We start from the raw sequence: 21,304 nt of genomic DNA on the forward strand, positions 1-21,304 counted from the left end.
CACTAGCCATGCTCCCAGCCCTCAGGAGCATTTTCTTAAAAACCTGGGCTGATTGTGATGCTGAAAACCTGCATGGCCTTTGTCTGGATTGCCTTGATGGTCTCAAAGACACAAGGGGAGAAATAAAATGGCCAAGACTCATTGAAGAAAATGATAAGCAGAGTTCCCGTTAGACAGGAGAGGTGTCGCGGTGAACAAGGTTAATAAGGGAACTCTAGGAGAGAGCTACGCGACTCTCAAGATCGTTGGACAGAAGTCCCCAGACTCAAGCAGAGGCTCCACACAGCCCACAGATCTCTGTGCATTGTTTAGTCCCTCTAACTGGTGCCTGTTTCAGCAAAGACCTCTGTCAGTCTTGTCTTTCAAGGGCAATGGGTCATGAAGAGATGCACCAAGAGCCTGTGTGTGTGACTGCTCACTGCCATGGTGACCCGACATCTAGAGGCCCGCGCACAGGGTTGTTCAAAGACGTAGTGGGGATGCAGAACCTGCAGGAGGGGCCTCTGCCCTGATGGCCCAGCCAGGCTCTCTTTCTGCCTTGTTTTGTCTTTTGCACTTAGGTCTCTACCTAGCGATTGTACTTGCTCTTATGGAGGATCAAGCTCTAATGTCTACTTTCTCTTGTGTGATGGTTCTCTTTCCTGTCAGTATCACGGAGAGACACTGGCTTGTTATCCTGAATTCAATGTCTTTGAGTCAGACGCAGACACTGGGCAGTGATAATTTTGCGATGACTGCAGTTCTACAAGCACTGATGTAATTAATGTTTAGCACTAGACATTATAATGAAGTCTGGAGAGTGCATGGTCTATAGTGCCAGCTGAAGCATTAACACCACAGAACAGTGTGCTTATGCTTTCCCTTTCCATTGATTCAGTAATGACTGTATATCATGAAATGTCACAGCACATTATTCGTTTAATTCTCACACAACAGCTCACAGAGTAGACATCATTGTTGCTGTGCTCAGTTTTCTAATACAACATTCAGAGTCAGTACAGTCACACGACTGTACTGTATTCATATAATTCATCCTCTGAATATTGTTCCATGGCTACCCATTCTGACTACCTGAAGTCTGTCCCACATGAGCTATGTCAGAACAGTTAAGAGAATTTCTCTACAAGAGTAAACTGACTATACCAGGCACTGGTGTCTCACACCTGTAATCCTAGTTACTCAGGAGGCTGAGATCTGAGGTTTGAGGTTGGAGGCCATAGGGAAGACAAACTTGAATGTCTCTTATTTCCAATTAATCAGCAAAAAGCTCAAAGTGGAGGTATGATTCCAGTACTAGAGCTCCGGCCTTGAGCGAAAAAGGTCAAGTAAGACCTTGAGGTTCAAATTTAAGTATTGGGAAAAAACACGAAACCTCTATGTAGAATTTTCCTTTTGTGTAAAGGTAGAGTTGACCTTTAGCTCTATATAAGGCTATGAGAATTAGGGCCAGAAGAAAAGGGAAATGTTCAGTGACTACTGCTATTCTATTATACCTTAATTGAATCATTCTCTCCTTGCCCCATCTTTTTAAGTCATTCTGTCATTCCCTAGCCTTGGGAACTCCAGTACAAGTGAACCCAGGAAAGATGAGGAGCCTGAGGGGACAGGGATGACTTACAAGGCAGCGGAGACGCCTGCAAACTCTTGTACTTGGCAAAGGAGTCAGGCCTGGGTAATTATTCTCTGCTAAAAATATTTATACATGGAAAAAAATGATGACATTCCAATCCTGCAAGGGAATGTAAACAAGAACAGGGCTTCATAAAGCCTGCTCTGGACATAGGGTTTCCTGTGTGGCTGTCCTCTGCCTTAGCCGTGTGGAGTGCAGCCACGATGGTAAAGGCAACACTGGGACAAGGTTCTTCCCTTGCTAACAATGTACAGGATCTATACATTACTCAAGCACAATTAATTAGCAGCCATGATATAAGTATAATATCATTTCAACCAAAAACAAAGTTGGAATCTTAGATAATTAGATGTGTCACCATGCCCTAGTCATACCTAGATACACCATGATTTTTTTTGTTTATTTTTGTTTTTGGTGCCCAGCCTGGGCCTTAAACTAAGGGCCTAGGTGCTATCCTTGAGATTTATTTTTCCCTCCTCAGAGAAAGCACTCTACTATTTGAGTCACAGTTCTACTTCCAGCTTTCTTTTGGTGGTAAGAGTCTCAAAGACTTTCCTGCCTGGGATGGTTTTGAACCATGATCCTCAAATCTCAGACTTGTGAATAGCTAGGATTACAGGCATAAGCCACCAGTACCCAACTACCGCATAATTTTTAAAGATCTGCTCATATTCCATTTTAGTAGCAAACACCACCGATCATATCGCAATTGAGACACTTTACTATGTTCTCTGGACTTCAGCTCTCTTCATCAATAAGAATTTTATGCTAGTTGTAATTTTTCCTTCTATTTTTTTTCTCTTTCTTGTCTTTCTTTTTTCATACTTTGGGTTCCAAGCAAAGCCAACAGCTATTAATATAAATTAGGAAGCTGGTCCTTGCCAGGCACTCACTCTACAGATGAGCTGCATGGAGCAGCAGAACAGCCTCAGTGACACACGAAATGGCACCAGAGGCCAAATGTATTTGGATCACATGCAGCAAGGTCTGCGCTGGGACCTGGACTAAAGCTGTCTGTGCTGTGATGCCAAGAATTCAAATGAGCTGAGGCAAGCCTTCCGGGATCATCTGACAGAATCATGTCTTCCTTAGGTTCACTCCAGCACAGTGAATGCTATTTCCTTCAAAGTCAAGGTTATTAAATTAGCAAAGGTCCAATATAGTAGCTGTCCAATATAGTAATTGCTATGATACACTTGAAATGTAGATTTATTATTAAAAAAGGAAAATATAAACTGGGTGCTCACATCTTTCGTGCTACCTATTCAAGAGGCTGAGATCTGAGGATCTGGATTCAAGGCCAACTCAAGTAGGAAAGTTTACCAGTTTGAAGCTCAAGTGGTAAAAATCCAGCCTGAGTGAATAAAACCAAGTGAGAGTACAAGGGCATGTGTTCAAGACCCAGCACTCACACATACACATACACATGAATATTACATTCTCCCAATATTGGAACACACTCTTTTTCAGCAGCATGTAGAAACAGCAGTAGTTGCAGCATAGGATGCTGTGTCTAAGTTAAAGCTCTGAAGGCTCAAGACCCGTGGTCCTGGCTGGCCAGTGCTGCACTTACTTGAGCAGGTTTCCCAAGTTGAAGAGAGCCCAGTTATGTTGGGGATGGAGCCGCAGTGCCCTTTCATAGTACATCTTGGCCTCCGCTGTGTCTTTTGTCAGTGTTCCCAAGTTGTTCAGAGGGCTTGCTTGGCGAGGATACAACCTGGAAGATTGACAGCATTAAGCCATGATTTCCACAGGCTTCTTGCTTCCCCTCCCACTCTGCTACATCAAATTCTTTCCCTATTTGTTTTGTTGTTATTGTTGTTTTTCTTTCTTTTTTTGCGGGGGGTGAGGGGGAAGGGGCTTGAATACAGGATCTAGGCATTTTCTGGTAGTTAATTGGAGTCTCATGGTATTAGTGCCCAGGCTGGCTTGGAACCATGATTCTCAGATCTTAGCCTCTGAGTAGCTCGGATTACAGGTGTGAGCCACTAGGGCTCAGCTTCAGAAGCAAATGTCATTTTTAAGATATCCATGACTGAGCCCTGAGCTCAAGCCTAGGACTGGCGAAAGAAAGAAAGAAAGAAAGAAAGAAAGAAAGAAAGAAAGAAAGAAAGAAAGAAAGAAGGAAGGAAGGAAGGAAGGAAGGAAGGAAGGAAGGAAGGAAGGAAGGAAGAGAAAGAAAGAAAGAAAGAAAGAAAGAAAGAAAGAAAGAAAGAAAGAAAGAAAGGAGGGAGGGAGGGAGGGAGGGGGGGAGGGAGGGAGGGAGGAAGGAGAGAGAGAGAAAGAAAGAAAGAAAGAAAGAAAGAAAGAAAGAAAGAAAGAAAGGAAAGAAAGAGAGAAAGAGAGAGAGAGACAGAGAGACAGAGAGAGAGAGAAAGAAATGTGGTATTGCCTGACTTATATAACTATAACCTTTATACAACAATAAAAAAATTACAAAGAAAAAAAAAGCTAAAGGGAGCAAGAGTTCAAGCCCCAGTACTGGTACACAAAAAAAACCTTTAACCTACAGATAGCTTACAACTAAAGTCTTGGTGTCATACTTATATCAATGACTTATCTGAAATGTTGTACAATCTGTTTAGATGTAAAAATGTTATTACTTTGTATACTTTTAGTGCTTTATAAAACACTTCATTGTTCAAATATTATTGGATCCTGTGCTACCATTTGTAATTTCCTTTCTGAGTTCACACACCCTTAGTTGGCACTCAGATTTCTATTCCACACATTATTTGAGGCTAATTTTGCTAAAGCCACCTGTTTATTTTCTACTTCTTTTTTTTAAGAGCCTTCGACTTTTATTTCCTCCAAGCACTTATTCATTTTTCAAAACAAATGACAAACTTCGAGAAAAGGCCAATGGGTAATTTTAACAGTAATATTAGCACTTAAAGAGAGTTTTTTTTTATGATTGAATATAGGCTGTCCCTTTGAAATTCATTCTTGCTTTTCATGTGTAAGACATGCTTTTTGAGTAACATACTTTGCCAATGAAAGTTACAAATTCAAAATCTAGTCCATAAACTAGATTTAATTGGCAATAACTAAATAACTTATCTAGGATTTAGTGAGAAAGTATAACATTGCTCAAGGTACATTTCAAACAAATACTAATGCAACTCAAAAGATAGAAGTATAACCTCTGAGTAATATCCATGTGCACTTGAAATCTACAAACCTATCTAAACCAACACCTGAAATTCGTGTATAATAAATTGCATGTAATAAATTTCTCAGCGTGGTAAATCTAGCAAAACTAATTACCATAATTCAATCTTTTGAAAATTAAGGTATTCCCTCCCCATCTCCAACATACAGAAAGGTTCAACACGCTGGAAAGTAGTTTGCCAAACAAGGACATCTACTCCAGATAATTCCAAGATTTCCCTCTCCTTAGTTTATACAAAAAAAAAAATCAGCGTTTCCTCGCATTAATTTACTATTGTCGATGACATTCCAAAAAGTAGAGGCAGAATCTCAGTCTTCTGTTTTCAGACCACATCATTTTCAATCATACTCATTTTCATAACTTGGAAAAGCCCAAAACTTCACTCTTGGATTTCTTTTCTCCTAACGTTAGAACTTAGAAGAGCCATTCATCAGCAACAACCAAAAATCTATGAATCCTTAGTCTGTAACACCTTCAGTTGCAATTTAAAAAAAAACAAACAAAAAAAAAAAACCTCAAAGGTCAGTGGGCTATGTAGTAAAAATAAAAGTGTCTCCTAGAAGCCAATTACACCAGGATTAGAAAACTAAGTCTGAGACCCGCTTTCTGTTTTGTTTCTAATGCTGAGTAAACTACTTTTGTCTGTTTCAGACAATGAAGGATCCAACACGGGCGGGGGGGGGGGGGGGAGGACTGGGGGGTAGGGAGGAAGAGAAGGGGAGGGCTCAGATGAAAAGCTAACCAGCTTCACGTCATCTTTCAACGTGCCCTCGGTGGCAAGAATGGTACCTGGTCCCACAGAGAAGACATGTGCCTAAGTTAACAGACACAAATGGGCTTCAAGTGTACGTGGTCCCCCCCCAAAACCCCAAAACCAGGCAGCTGGGCTTGGGGCGGTGTCAAGGCACCCCACACACTTGGTTCGTGCGTGCGTGTATATGGGTGTGCATATACAGACCTGCGTGTATACATATACGTTAATAAATGAGAGAGAGAGATGATGTATGCAGCTGTCACGAGGGGCTGAAGGGAGCCCGGGCTCCACATGCTCAGTGCCCTGCGTCGCCTGACACCCACCTGAGCCACAGCTGGCCCAGCCCGAGCCTCGGCCCCGCTCCATCTGACCCTCTCCTGAGTCACGGCTTCCATCGAGATACCACATCACTTTGCTAGGACGTCTTGTGTGCATTTCCTCGCGTCCACGACCGAAATGGACTCAAAAGTCCCGGGGAGAGCTGCCCAGCCGCGCGCTGCGGGGCCGGCCGGGCAGCAAACGGCCCCCGGGCTACTCCTTCCCCCAGCCCGCCGGCGGCCCGGCAGAACCAGGAAGAGTGGGGTCGACGCGGAGGACGCGGGAGAACGCCGCGGCCACACCCCGGAGCTCTCCCTCACCTGCCCGCCCGCGCCTCCCAGGCCGCCCGTACCTTCGGCCAGCGACTCCTCCAGGGTGACCTGGTAGCGGCCGACGGCGAACACGCGGACCCCCACGGAGGAGCCGCCCGAGCCGCCGCCGCCGGCCCCCGCCCCGGCGGCCCCGCCACCGGACGCGCCGCCGCCTCCGCTGCCCTCCGACTTGGGCATCCGCGAGAACTTCTTCATGGTCCCGCCGGAGCGCCGCGGGGCAGCGGGAGATTCCAAGGGCGAGCTGGGAGGACGAGTCCCCGGCTGGGCGCACGGCCCGGCGTCTGCGAGGGGTCGTCGGCCGGGGACGCTGCGGACGTCCGCGCCCGCTGCGGCCTGCCCTGCCGGCCTCACATTCCGTGCGCCTCAGCACGCGAACCCCGGACCCACCGCCCGCTTCGCCGGCCCCGCTGCAGCTGCTGGAATCCCTCAGAGGGCGGCGAGGAGGGCGGGGACGGGGCGGGGCGGGGCGCGAGGGGGCGGGCCCGGGCGCGAGGGGCGCGACCCGGAGGAGCGAGCGGGACCAGGAGTGGGGGGGCTGTGGGGCGGGGCCGGCCGCGCTCCGGGCGGAGGCCCGGACTCTTGGGCTTCCGTCCTGAGGACCAGCGCCCCCAGCCTCGGCCCCAGCTCCACCCGCGCTGCCCGCCGCTCGCCGCCATGGGAAGATCAGAGCTGGTGCCAAAGGCTCCCCTCGCCCTGCGCACGCGCTGCCCGCGCCATCGGAAGTCTATTTTCTACTTCTTGTGGAACGACAACAACAAAATAATCCAAAAGGACACTGGGTCTAGAGGGGAAAAGAAAAACAACTATAAAAGCCAAATTTCCCTAGACTGAAATATATACAAATGAAACTTTGGTTTTAAGGGTCGACAGGATATTTTCAATCAGCTCAGTCATTGACATTTTAAAAAATTCTTGATTCTTTCATGTCACAAAATTCAAGTGAGCATGTGATTAAACTGCACCCATGTACATCTGTTAACTTTATTGACCTGTTTTCATACATATGTTTTTGACACTGGTAACTGGGTTTGAACTCAGAGCCTGGATGTTCTCCTTTAGCTTTTTCACTCAAGGTTGGTGTTCTACCACTTGAGCCACAGCTCTACTTCTGGCTTTTTGCTCATTAATTGGAGATAAGAGTCTCATGGCCTTTTTTTCCCAGGCTGACTTTGAGGTGAGATAGGTGAGCCACCAGGGCCCTGAGTATTTATCTTTAAGTAGTTGTACAAAGGGCTTGCAATTTGACATGGCAGTTTATGCCTCTCCATTGTAACCCCTCTCATCTCAAGTCACCTCATTCCTTTCTGAAACATGTACACTGAACATTATACAGTATTGCCCCACTCTTCCTTTCTCCCTTTGTCTGTCTACCCCCCCCCCGCTGCCCAAAGCATGTTTCAGCTTCTTGGCATTCTTGTTGTTCAACTGTGAATTGTACAATACATTCTGATCAATGTCACCCTTTCAATTGTTCTCCTTCCACCCTGACCGGCTTGTCTAAAATGATCATAAACACCTAGAAAGTATGTCTTCCTACTTTTTTTCCCCTGTATTTTTGGCACTGTACCCCCTTCTGATTCATGTCATGAAAGACAGCCTTGGGGACAAAATGTCAAGGACAAGTTAGAGAGATGTGACACACCCTCCACTGGAAGGGTGGGTGTGTCATCTGACCTCCAAGAGTAATGTCAAAGGCCTCCCTCCTCCCAGCCCAGAGCCCAGGTTCTGAGAGTAAAGTCATGGCTTTCGGATGTCCTGAGGAAAGGAGTCACTCCTAATGGTGGAATTCTCCCAACTTGTGAGGTAGGAGGAAATACACGGAATGAATGCCACTACTTGTTTAAATGGCTCCGTGAATGTAAGCAGTCTTTCTCAGAGACCCGGAGTGACCACAGTGAACTTTGTTATTTATTTACTTTTCTTGTCATAGGATGGGTAGAAAACTGCCTTGGTACATGGAAATATGACAGACAAGGAATTACAAAACAAGAATGACTGTCCAGCTGTGTGATCTTTGGATCTGCATCTGTGCTTGCGAAACTCCCGTCACCACACCCGTGCCAGCACTCGCTGCCATATCTAGGTTCCTGTGTGGATTCTCTGGAGAGGGGACCGGGTTACAATCATCTTGCTGGGCTGGAGCAAGTAGTTAATACCCTCGTGTGAACCTTTTTGTATATATGCTGTACTGGGGTTTGAACTGAAAGCTCTTAGCTTTTTTGTGGTATACTTCAGTTTGAGCCAGACTTCTCCTTCTGGCTTTTTGGTGTTAAATAAGAGTCTACACTGGGCGCTGGTGGCTCATGCCTGTAATCCAAGCCATTCAGGAGGCTCTTGTCTCCAATGTAAGCATTAAAACAAAACAAAGCAGAAAAGGAAGAAGTGCAGCAGTGTGGCTCAAGTGGTAGAGCATTAGCCATGAACAAAAAAAGCTCAAAGACTATACACAGGTCCTCAGTTCAAGGCCCAAAACTGGCACACACTCCCCCACATACACATCCAAGAGACAGTATAGATTCAACTTTTACAACAAATTCCACCACAACTTCTAGGGTGGTGCTGATCATTAGAGCAGTGGGAATAGCTGCTGGAACTGATATCAAATCCCAAGGTCTTTAACCTGCCTTCCCTGGTGGCTCTTCCTGCAATGGGGGAATGCAGAAGGTGGCTGAAGCAGGCACTGAGTAGCTGAGAGGGACAGAAGTCTGTCTCAGCAAGTTCCACGAAGAAAATAAGGGCAAGCTTCTACTCACAGCAAATAGAAAATTATCAAAATGGTATCTCTGTATTTACCCTTCGTTCTTACACAGTGTGACAGAAGCCAGCAGGGCATCAATGGCTGTAACTCGAACTATGTAGGAGGCTGAGATCTGAGGATCATGGTTCAAAGCCAGCGCAGGCAGGAAAGTTTGTGAGACTTTTAACTCCAATTAACCAGCAAAAAGCTGGATGTGGAGCAGTGGCTCAAGTGGTAGAGTGCAGAAAGTTAAGTTAAAGCATAAGGCCCTGAGCTAAAGGCATATTACTAGTACAAAACCAAACAAATAAAACATTGAATCAGAAATAGACAAGAGTTGCCACATTAGAGCAGGCTGGAACCTGCTCTGTCTCTTCTGAGACAGAGTTCAAGCATGGTGCCACCTCCGGGACATGTTCCTGGCAACGTGCTTACTTGAGGGCGGTCCTGTAGTGGTACACGGCTTCCTGATTCTGACCCTGGTCCTTCAGGAAGTTGGCGTAGTTGTAATGAACCTTGGCATTGTGCGGCAGAGTCTCAACTCCAGACCTGAAATACATGCATTATAAGGAAGTTTTTCGCCACTACCTGACTAATGTAACTGTAGTCCTCTGTACATTACCCTGACAATAAAATATAATTTTTTTAAAAAGAGGGTTTTCTTTTTTGTTGCTTTGTTTTTTTTTTTTGGTCCTGGGGCTTGAACTCAGGGCCTGGGCACTATCTGAGCTTTTTTGCTCTAGGCTCATGCTCTACCACTTTGAGCCACAGCTCCACTTCTGGTTTTCTGGTGGTTCATTTGAAATAAGAGTTTCAAGGACTTTCTTGCCTGGGCTGGCTTTGAACTGTTATCCTCAGATCTCAGCCCTCTGAGTGGGTGGGATTAAAGGTGTGAGCCACTGGTGCTGGCTAGAAGGGCTTAAAAATAAAATACGCTGGAGGCACACCTGAACCTGAAGACACTGTGGTCATCTGCCAAGGCTTGTTCTCAGGAGCTAGTTACAGACCTGGGGGTACCTCACCCAAAGAAGAGGCAGGAGCTTCAGGAATTCTGCAGGGCATGATGAGAAATCCCACTTTGCAAGAGGCTCAGAATTAGACAAGACCTGACTCCCTTTCATGTCTATGTCAGGAGCAGGCTTTTACACCGAGACTCAGTGAAAGGGTCCCAGCGGTCTCTGTGTGTCAATACAGACAGCATGATTTGAGGGGACACCATACAAGAGCAGGCAAAGCCCATAGCCACTGTACCCACAAAAGCTGAGATGGAGCTGGTCGAAGTGGCTCATGCCTGTAATCCTAATCTACTAGGGGGTTGAGATCTGAGGACTGAGGTTCAAAACCAGCCCAGGCACAAAAGGACCTGAGTCTCTTATCTCCACTTAACCTCTAGAAAATGGGAAGTGGGGCTTGGCTCAAGGGTAGGGCAGTAGCCTTGAGCTGAAGAGCTCAGGGACAACACCCAGGTCAAGTTCAAGCTCCATGACCCACAAAAAGAAAAAGCTGAGATGAGAGCTGCTGTACAGACCCTTTGCTTTCTCCCTGATTCTAGTTTCCTGCAGCACTGGGTCCACAAAAACAGTGGGTGGAAAATTTGGCGTTCCTTCAGGGAAGTGATCACATGTGTGGCCCTAGAATGGATAGTGTAGAACAATTTTAAAAAAGACACACATACACGCACACACACACACACACACACACACACACACACACACACACACACACGTGAAGAAATGCAGCCCAGTAGAATGGTTAGAGAAGTTCTTGCAGAAGTCTGATGGTTTGGTAAAATTGGCTTGCACGCATTCCTCTGCAGTGCAGGAAGCAGCACACCTGTTCACCTGTTCAACAGCTATGGAGTGTCATGCCCTATCCCCGGGATGCAGATATACATTAGTTCAAGTATCTCCCTTTTGGGAACTTACTGGGGTGAGGAGATAAAGGCAGCTAGACAATTGGAGTGATTTGCACACCATCTGTCAATTAAGTGTGATAGGATTATGGCAATGATAGGAAAACTGAGATTTTAAAGACAAAGAAGTGAGCTGAGCACTGGTGGCTCAAGTCTGTAATCCTATCAGCTCAGGGGATTGGAGTTCTAAGGATTACGGTTCAAAGCCAGCTGGAGCAGGAAAGTCTCTAAGACTCTTATCTCCAGTTAATCACCCAAAACTCCAGAAGTAGGGGCTGGGAGTTTGGCATAGTGGTAAAGTGCTCGCCTAGCATGCACAAAGACCCAGGTTCGATTCCTCAGTACCACATACATAGAAAAAGCCAGAAGTGGTGCTATGGCTCAAGTGATACAGCTCTAGCCTTGAGAAAACCCAAGGACAGTGCTCAGGCTCTGAGTTCAAGTCCCAGGACTGGCAAAAAAAAATCCAGAAGTAGAGCTGTGGCTCCATGGTAGAGTAATATCCCTGCACAAAAAAAAAAAAGCTCAGGGGGGCTGGGAGTTTGGCCTAGTGGTTAAAGCGCTTGCCTAGCATGCATGAAGACCTGGGTTCAATTCCTCAGTACCACATACATAGAAGAAAGCCGAAAGTGGTGCTGAGGCTTAAGTGGAGGATCTCTATCCTTGAGAAAGTTCAAGAACAGTGCTCAGGCCCTGAGCTCAAGCCCAGGACTGGCAAAAAGAAAAAAAGCTCAGGGACAGTACCCAGGGCTCTGAGTTTTAAGTACCAGGAACAGCAACAAAAGAAAGGAGAGAAAGAGAGAGGGAGAGGGAGAGAGGGGGGGGGAAGCGGAAAAAGAACTGAATTAACTTTTGGGAATAGACAAGGGACCATTCTGAGCAGTGAACTCAGAGAAAAGAAAGCAGGAGCTTTTCAGGGGCTGAAAGACATTCAGGTGACAGATTACAGAAGGACAAGTCTCGAGAGTATGGAGACACCAAAGGGTCTTACGGCCACTGAAACTTTTGAGTTTTTGCAGGATGAGTGGTTCCAAGCATAGAAACCAGAATTAATAGTTGAGCATCAGAGAAGGGCTGTAATGGCAGCCATGCACAAAGAGAGTAGAAGGAGGAAAGGCTGGACGCTCAGAGTCCTGACAGGGGCTGTCACAGAAATGCAGGAAGGCTCCAGTGGTAGAGAAGCAGCGAAGCAAGACTTCGAGGGCCTGAGTTCAAGCTCCGCGGCACACAAAATAAAAATAAATCAGATTTTGAAATGAGTATTACTCAGGGTGAAGTCACACACAGGATCTAGATCAGGGTGAATGTAACAATTCAAAAAGAATTCAATTTGGGCCAGGAGTTTGGTCTAGTGGTGGAGTGCTTGCCTACCACGCATGAAGACCCAGGTTCCATTCCTCGAACATACATACAAAAAAAGCCGGAAGTGGTGCTAAGGCTCAAGTGGTAGAGCTCTAGCCTTGAGAAAGAAGTCCAAGGACAGTGCTCAGGCCCTGAGCTCAAACCCAAGACTGGCAAAAAAAAATTAAATTTCTGGTGGGAGGCATGGCTGAGTTGGTAGAGCACTAGTCAGTGAGTAAAAGCATCAGGTACTGAGTTCAAGTCTCCATCTTGGACAGAAAAAAAAGGAAAATTAAATTTCTATTCATGGAAATTTCAGTGCTTTCCATGTAGAATTCAACAGTGCATGGTATTAGTAGGTTCTCAGATGAACTGGGATGCCACTGGCACAGTCCTGTCACTGAGCGTGTCCTCTGTGGGACTTCCTGTGGTGCATGAGCAACCCCAGGCCTGCATGGGGTCAGGGTGGAGCTGGGTGGTGGAGAGGAAACCTGCACAGGCCGGCAGGTGGGTGGGGTAACTAACACTCCAAAACAGGGCTGTTCCCATGGCTGATCTTGACCTTCATGGGTATTTTTCTGCTGTTTTCCCAGATCTCATTGTACAATGAATAGCTTGTGAAAGTCAACAATTAGCCAAAGAAAACATTTTCCCCGCAAATGGCCAGATGACCCCAGCCTTGAGCCTGAGCAGGGGACCCCATCCTTGCCTTCAAGCTCTGATTACCATTTGTTTCAGTGGTAATGCCCCACTGTGCAGTGCACACTCTGCAAAAACAATGCAATGTTCATACACCACATGGCTGGATCAAAGCCTGGTTAATAACTGCAATGATTCACTCATTCATTTGCTTAATGCTGGTCCTGTGGCTTGAATTCAGTGCCTAGACACTGCCTCTGAGCTTCTGTGCTCAAGGCTAGTGCTCCACAGGTCAACTTTCAGCTCTTTGGTGGTTAATTGGAGAATAAGTCTCACAGACTTTCATGCTCAGGCTGTCTTTGAACCATAATTCTCGGACCTCAGCCTCCAGAGTAGCTAGGATTACAGAAGTAAGCCACCAGCACCTGGTAAAAATCACCCTTTAATTCAGTACTTTAACATATGCATTTCATGCTTCTCCTCTACAACTCTTCTTCAAAGAAGACTGGAGAGAAACCAGAAAGAAAATAGTCACTCTGAAGCCACGTTCTGGTGGCTCCTGCCTGCAGTCATAGCTACTCAGGAGGCTGAGGTCTAAGGATCAAGGGTGAAGCCAGCCTGAGTAGGAGACTTATTCACAATTAGTCCTGGAAGTGGAAGTGTGTCTCAAGCTGTAGAGCACCACTCTTGAGTGGAAAAGAGTGAGACCCAGGTTCAAGCTCCTAATTTTGAACGTTGTGTGGGCACAGGGTTTTTATATTACATACATAGATGGCCCTACTCTAGGAACAGGTTTTTTTGGCCAGTCTTGTGGCTTGAACTCTGGAGGCTGGGCACTGTCCCTGAGCTTTGATTCAAGACTCAAGGTTAATGCTCTACCACTTGAGCCACAGTGTCATGGCCAGCTTTTTCTGATGAGTTCACTGGAGATAGGAGTCTCACAACTTTGTAGTCTGGACTGCGATCCTAAGATCTCAGCCTCCTGAGTAGCTAGGATTGTAGGTGTGACCACCCTGCTCTTACACTAGTTTTAATAAGAATGTTCTTACCCAGGCAGTGGTAGCTGGGTAAATAAAGTTTCTGTTTTGGAGGTTTTAGGCCAGATTTAGGGTCAAACCTTGAAAGTTCAGCTCAAACTCTGCCACGTGTGTAAGGCAGAGCTAGGAAGGGCAGCTGAGCTGGATCTACAAACACAGTCAGGGGCGGTGTGTCATGTGAGACAAGGTCTTGCTGGAAGTGCTGGGGCCTGGCCAACACTCTCTTCTCACTAATCAAAGGTCTGTCTTCAGATACTCAATGAAGAACCTCATGGCATTGCTAAGCTTCCAGAGGCCATCAGTGTGCCTTTGTTTTTATGTTTTCATGACTGGTGTCAGCTACATCACCAGCATGGCCAGTGTTCATGCCTGTAATCCTAGCTGGGGTCTGAGAAATGAGGTTCAAAGATACCTAGGACAGGAAAGTCCATGAGACTCTTATTTCCAATTAAACACTAAAAAGCCAGAAGTGGAGGTTTGGCTCAAGTGGTAGAGTACTAGCCCTGAGCAAAGCAAGCTCAGGGATAGCACCCAAGCCCTGACTTTGAGCCCCAGGACTACCACACACACACAAAAAGAACATCTATGATCCATCATTTTTTTTTCTTGCCATATGTCCTATTTGTAAGTAAGAAGCTTTAAATGCCACTAAATAAAACAGAGTAACAACGCATTATTATGTAACCCTCTTCACCACTACCTCTGCTAGAAATACTTAGAGAAATTCTCAGATGCTATTATTAAATGGTTATCTAAAACATATTCAAGTATGAGCTTGGGGCCTCATATGAAACAGGCATCCAGGAACTCATAGTCTGAGCCAACACCCCACTTACGTGACATGGTTATACCTAACATACTCACACCCTGGGAGATGAAAAATCTTTCATTTTCTCATTCAAAACTAGTGTTCAAAATAAGGCAATTAGAACTGATCACTGCTTAACACACTGGAATATTCTATACAGATGCATTGTATTTCTCTTCCTCCTTGCTGGGTTCTTGCCTTTGCCACTCACTTTACTAAACAATGACATTAGGCTTATTGGTTTCATTTTGTTTATGGCTGACTTCACAGCCTGGCTCATCAGCAGGCTGTTTCCACCTGAATTCACAGACACAAAGCTTTCCCAGGAGTCTTATTTTCATACATTCATTTAGACTATCATTTTGGAAATCTAAAATTAGCCAAGCCCTGGTGGCTCACACACAATTCTAACTACTCAGAAGGCTGAGATATAAGGATCACAGTTCAAAGCCAGCCAGCCCAGGCAAGAACTGGCCTAAGATTCTCTTATCTCAAATTAACAACAACAAAAAAAGCTGGGATTGGAACTGTGGCTCAAATGGTAGAGCACCAGCCTTCAGTGAAAAAGCAAGGAAGAGTGGTCTGGAGTTCAAGCCTCAATATCAGTACATACAAACATACTCAAAAAACACAAATCGGGGGGAGAAAAAAAAAGCAACAACTAAAGTTAAAACTTATTCTAGGTTTTGACCCAGTCCTAGGGCTTGAATTCAGGGCCTGGGCACTGCCCTTTAGACTCTTTTGCTCAAGACTAGCACTCCATCAGTTGAGTAACAGCTCAGCTTCTGGGTTTTTAGTACTCTTTATTGGCAATAAGTCTCATGTATTTTCCTGACTTTGAATCAAGAACCTCAGACTCAGCCTCCTGAGTAGCCAGGATTACAGGTGTGAGCCACTGATACCCAGGAGTAAATGCAATTTTATGGATCAAAACTATTACCCATGGTTTGAAATCTCTTATATGTATTTATTTTTGGTGGCAGTCCTGGGGCTTACACTCAAGGCCTGGATACTTCTCTGAGCTTTTGCCCTCAAGGTTTGCCCTCTACCACGTGAGCAATAGCTTTACTTCTAGCTTTTTCTTGGCTAACTGGAGATACAAGTCTCCTAGACTTGCCTGCTCAAATGGCTTTGAACCTCAATCCTTGGGCTTCTGAGTAGGGAGGATGACAGATGTGAGCCCTCAGCATCCAGCTTGGTAACCATCTGCCCATCTATTCATACCTGAATAGGGACTCTCTGGACAGCCAGATTTCATTCTGTTTCACAGTTTTCCAAGAGAAGAGAAGCAGTAGCAGCACTGTGGACACAGACAAAGTGGCTCCACACCGATTCAGCCATGTATAGAGCTTGCTCAGTCCATGGACAAACAGGATGCAGTATCCCATTCTGAAAAATAAGCCCAGGTGCAAAGTTACTAAGTGTGCTCTGGATTCCCTAGCTTGGCATAACTACATAGCTACCAAAGGCCATTCTCTTGTCTTAGGTGAGCTTTCAGTGCCACATTAACATACTTGCCAGTTAGTTTTTCATAGTGACTGATTTTGTACTGGTACTGGGGCTTGAACCCAGGGTCTGGTGTTCTTGCTTGGCTTTTCACTCACTGCTGGTACTCTGCTACTTGAGCCACATCTCTACTTCTGGATTTTGAGAGGTTAACTGAAGATTAGAGGCTCTTAGGTTTGTCTGCTTGGGCTGGCTTTGAACTATGAACCTCACATATCAGCCTCCTGAGTAGCTAGGATTGATTACAAGTGTAAGTCACTAGTACAAGGCTTCTTTGAAAATCAGTTTCCTCCACATGAATGAATGTTTTTGAGGTTTAAAACAGAAAAAAAACCTCAGAGGGGAAGATCTTTATGAAGAAATTCTCTCTCTCTCTCTTTTTTTTTTTTTGTGGGTCATAGTGCTTGAACGCTGGGCCTGGGCACTGTCCCTGAGCTCTTCAGCTCATGGCTACTGCCCTACCCTTGAGCCACAGCCCCACTTCCTGTTTTCTAGTGATTAATTGGAGACAAGAGTCTCAAGGTCTTTTGTGCGTGGGCTGCCTTTGAACCTTGATCCTCAGATCTCAGCCTCCTGAGTAGCTAGGATTACAAGTGTGAGCCACTGCACCCAGCTGAAAAAAATTCTTATGGTTTTACGTAATATATTTGGCCAGGCACAAATGGCTCACATTTGTAATCCTAGCTACTTAGAAGGCTGTACTCTGTGGATCAAAGTTCAAAGCCAGCCCAAGCAGGAAAGTCCATGAGATTCTTATTTCCAATTGACCAGCAAAAAGCAAAGCCTGAAGTGGAGCGATGGCTCAAGTGGTGGAGGGCTAGCACCAGTACTGGCACATAAAAATTATATTTGTGGGCCAGGAGTTAGGCCTAGTGGTGGAGGGCTTGCCTAGCATGCACAAAGACCCGGGTTTGATTCTTCAGTACCACATACATAGAAAAAAGCCAGAGATGGTGCTGAGGCTCAAGTGGTAGAGCTCTAGCCTTGAGAAAGCCCAAGGACAGTGCCCAGGCCCTGAGTTCAAGGCCTAAGACTGGCAAAAAAAATTTGCTATGATAAGGACACCTGCTTAGCCATGTTCACAATAGTCAAACCAGATGCTGCACTACAGGAGATATATATATATATATTTTTTTTTTCAATTCTATGTAGGCAACAGATGAGATAAAATAATGGCATTCACTAGGAAGTGGATGAAACTAGAGTGAATCATGTTGAGTGAGATAAGTCAAGACCAAAGGAACAAAAGGCGCATGGTCTCCTTGATATGTGGATATTAGATCCAAACAGTACAAGAGCAATAACTCAATATTTGGGAACCCAAGATTATGGCCATGGTCTTGGAGATATAAACATAACTACATAGACATAAAATCTATGATGGGATGTATACTCTATAGGCATAATGTTTTATTATATAGATTAATATGAATCTATGACATACAAACCTTCTGCTTAATTTTAATTATGTTCTACAATCTATGTGCTAGTGGTTGCATATAGATTCCCTTCTTGAATGCTTGTTTGTTAAACATGACATTTGAAATATGATATAAAAATCAGTGTTAATAAAATCTTTAAACAATATATATTTGCACAAAGCTGTTGTTGAAATCACTTGAAGCTAAATTCTCCCCTCCCCCAAACTTCAGGCATCATTATACACAGTAGACTGTCTCTGCAGCTGCCCAAGTTGGGGACAGAAGTAGGACAATTACCTGGGCATGTACAGGACTCTCTCAGCCACCACAAACCCCACCCTGAAGAAGAGGTTGCTGGCTGGAAGGAACAGGAATGCCAGGAAGAGCAGGCCCACCAGCACCTCCTTATGCTCCAGCCTCTGAAACACAGAAGGGAGGACAAGGGGACTTGTTTAGTTCCACAGTCACATGTAGGGCCCAGGAAGAATGACGAGTGACACACATTTGGATGAGGACTGAGTTGAGCACCGAAGTTTTGGAGACTGCCTCTGGGTCTCTTAACTTGTTGCCTAGGACTTTAATATGATAGGCTTAGGAATGCTTTAAGTTGCTTTGATCTGTGTTAAGAAACATCTGGACTGCTATCTTTCTCACAGACCTGCTATCTTTCTCACAGACCTACTATCTTTCTCACAGATCCGTTATCTTAGTGACCAAATTGCCTATGTCCTGTTCCCACAGACTCATGCTGAGGAAAATTTTTTCTACTGAACCTAGCCCCTGCTTTAGAGCCCTATATAAACCCCTCTGACTTTCAATAAACAGACCTTGATCAGAACACTGTCTTGGTCTCGTTCTTTGTGTTTGTCTGTCCCACTCATTTAGGTACGGTTCCCTCTCGAGTCTCAGTTGACTGAACCCCGCGGGCCGGGGCAGACTGGCGCCCAACGAGGGGCTCGAGGCACGGGACCCTGCCTAAAGCCGTCGCCACCAAAGAAGGACTGCGCAGTCCAAGCCACTCCAAATTCAGAGGACAAGGCGTACCCGCCTGCGTCCGCTGCCAAGGTAGGAGAAATTCGACGAATTGGGACAGAAACTTAGTAAGCAAGAGTTGTTTGTTCAAGGCTTAAAGGCTTCATTCAAAACACAAGGAACTTGGGTTAAAAAGAAAGATTCAAAGGCATTTTTCAAAGAATTATGTCCTTGGTTCCTCAAAGAAGGAACGATTAATGAAGTTAAATGGCAAAGAGTAGGGGACTGTTTAAATGATTAAGAAGATTCATGTTTTTATAAGAATTTTCATGTAATTATTGCAAATGTGGTCAAATAAGGAACATTTTCTGCTTGAAACTATAACGAGTGCATGCTTGGCCACGTACACTGTAAATAGCCTTTACCAAATGTGTTTGACAAGGAATTGTTTTTATGTAGATAAAATGATCATTGATCTTAAAGATTGCTTTTTTACAATTCCCCTACACCCTGATAATATTTTGTTGGCAGCTCAAGACAGGCCAGATCTACTTTCTAAGGCCTTTCTTAACCTTGGCCTGCAAATAGCTCCTGATAAAGTCAAAGTAGTGTTGACTGCCTCCATACCCTTAGATATTCAATGGCTCAGGCCTTATTTAAAATTGCCTAATAATATCTTTTTGCCCCTCAATGATATTCTGCGAGGAGACTCTGACCCCTCCTCCCCCCCCCCCCCCCCCCCCGCAAGCTTACAGCAGGCTAACTTTTTGCAGGCCTTGTGTCAGCTTGATTTGGACATCTCCCAGTTAAAAGTTAGACCCTTAAAGAATCCACACAAGCCTCAGGTAAAACAGCAGGCCCCTCCCTTACTTGTCTTTCCAGTCACTCCCTCTCAGATTAAAATTAGCCCAGGGCAGTGACAACCAAAACAAGGAGGCAGAAATCCTGGAGTGAAGGGGAGTCAGGAAATGACTCCCCTCAAGGAGATCAAATAGAGCATTCCAATAATTACAGTGAGGAGGAGTCAGAAGAAGAGGGAGAAAGAGGCCCCCGGTTAATCCTCAGAGCCCAAAATAATTAGCAGCCTTTCAAATTTAAACAAATTAAAGAACTAAAGAATGCTGTTTCCTCCTATGGGCCGACTGCCCCTTTTACTCTGTCTCTGTTGGAAACCTTGTGCTCATAATACCTCACTATCTATGATTGGGAAACTCTGGCAAAGGCAGTTCTTAGCCGAGGTCAATATCTTTCCTGGAAAGCTGATTATACAGAAAGATGTCGAGAGCAAGGAAGGAGCAATGTCCTTAAACCAGAAAAGGCCAAGTGGACGCTTAAAAAATTATTAGGACAGGCTCCCTCTAACACTAATGAACGGCAAGCCAGGTTTTCCCCTGAGTTGTTAGCACAGGCCCAGCTTGCCACACTGCAGGCCTGGAAAGCAATACCTTCCCCTGGCTCCATTTTTTCCTCCATTGCCAAGATTCGTTAGGGACCACAAGAGCCCTATAGTGAATTTGTGGGGAGGCTTACTGAAGCCGCTGAACGTATTTCTGGTAGGGATGAAACTGAGAGTGAGTTTATTAGACATCTGGCCTTTGAATATGCTAACGCTGCCTACCAAGCAACTCAAAGAGTTACACCCAGAAAAATGCACCTGTGTTTTAACTGCCTTCAGGCCAGGCCAGACACTTTGCTGGGGAGTGCCCACAGCCCCAAACTACTAACTCAGCTCCGGGGAACTCCCCACAGCAGGGACAAATTCTGCCCTTTTGTCCACGGTGTAAAAAGGGCAGACAGATATTCAAGGAAAACCTTTAACTTCTGGGCTGGCGGGAAACTACAGGAGGAGCCAGCCTCAGGGCCCCAGTCAGCAAACTTCTGGGGCAGTCGGATTTGTTCCCCACAGCAGGTGGCCCCTGCAGTGTCTCATCCCTCATACGTGCCACCCCAGGGAGCGCAGGGAGTGAAGGACTTGACCTCTGTTCCTCCACCCATACAATATTAACTCCTGATGCAGGAACCCAGCTCCTATCCACCGGAGTATTTGGGCCCCTGCCGCCAAATGTATTTGGCCTTATTTTAGTAAGAGGCAACTCAGTTATTCAGGAACATAATATTTCACCTGGCATAATTGATAATGATTACACAGGGGAAATAAAAATCATGGCCTTTGCACAGGACGGCCCTGTCTCTATCCGGGACAGAAAATCGCTCAATTGGCTTTATTACCCCTAAATACTAATTACCCAAGCTTCTCAAAATCTAGAGAATCCTCTAATTTTGGCTTCCCCGATGCCTATTGGGTCCAGGCCATTACCCCTTCTAGACACCTATTACTTTTGGATACAGGAGCTGATGCCACCATTATTGCTCAAAATCAATGGCCAGTCACTTGGCCACTTACCCCCTCATTAACACATTTAAAAGGAATCGGCCAGTTTTCCAACCCTCTCCAGAGCTCAAAAATTTTAACATGGGAGGATCGGGAAGGAAGTAAAGGCACAGTTCAGCCCTATGTAGTTCCAAATATCCCAGTTAACTTATGGGGGAGGGCTATTCTCTCTCAAATGAAGCCTTTTATGTGCGGGCCAAATGAGATTGTAACACAGCAAATGCTTAGTCAAGGAATTCTTCCCAGCCAAGGGCTTGGAAAAGAAAAGCAAAGGCCTCTGGCCTAGAAACTGCTGCAGGCCCAGCTCCTGGGTGTGGCTGGCCTAGCAGCATC

General features: G+C 45.5%; 1 protein-coding gene across 1 annotated transcript in view; it reads right to left on the minus strand.

Annotated features, from left to right (window-relative positions):
* Nucleotides 1–20,516, minus strand: part of LOC150066306 (protein O-mannosyl-transferase TMTC1-like) — a 33,779-nt gene extending 13,263 nt beyond the window's left edge. Inside the window, 6 exon segments of the mRNA XM_090329004.1 lie at nucleotides 3,204–3,347; nucleotides 9,379–9,492; nucleotides 15,905–16,069; nucleotides 17,905–18,026; nucleotides 18,546–18,703; nucleotides 20,456–20,516. Of these exon segments, the coding sequence (XP_090185130.1) occupies nucleotides 3,204–3,347; nucleotides 9,379–9,492; nucleotides 15,905–16,069; nucleotides 17,905–18,026; nucleotides 18,546–18,703; nucleotides 20,456–20,516 (764 nt within the window).
* Nucleotides 20,517–21,304: the final 788 nt, after the last annotated feature.

Source organism: Megascapheus bottae, chromosome 2 (assembly GCF_031878675.1).
Source record: "Megascapheus bottae isolate mThoBot1 chromosome 2, mThoBot2.hap1, whole genome shotgun sequence".
Classification (NCBI taxonomy): domain Eukaryota; kingdom Metazoa; phylum Chordata; class Mammalia; order Rodentia; family Geomyidae; genus Megascapheus; species Megascapheus bottae.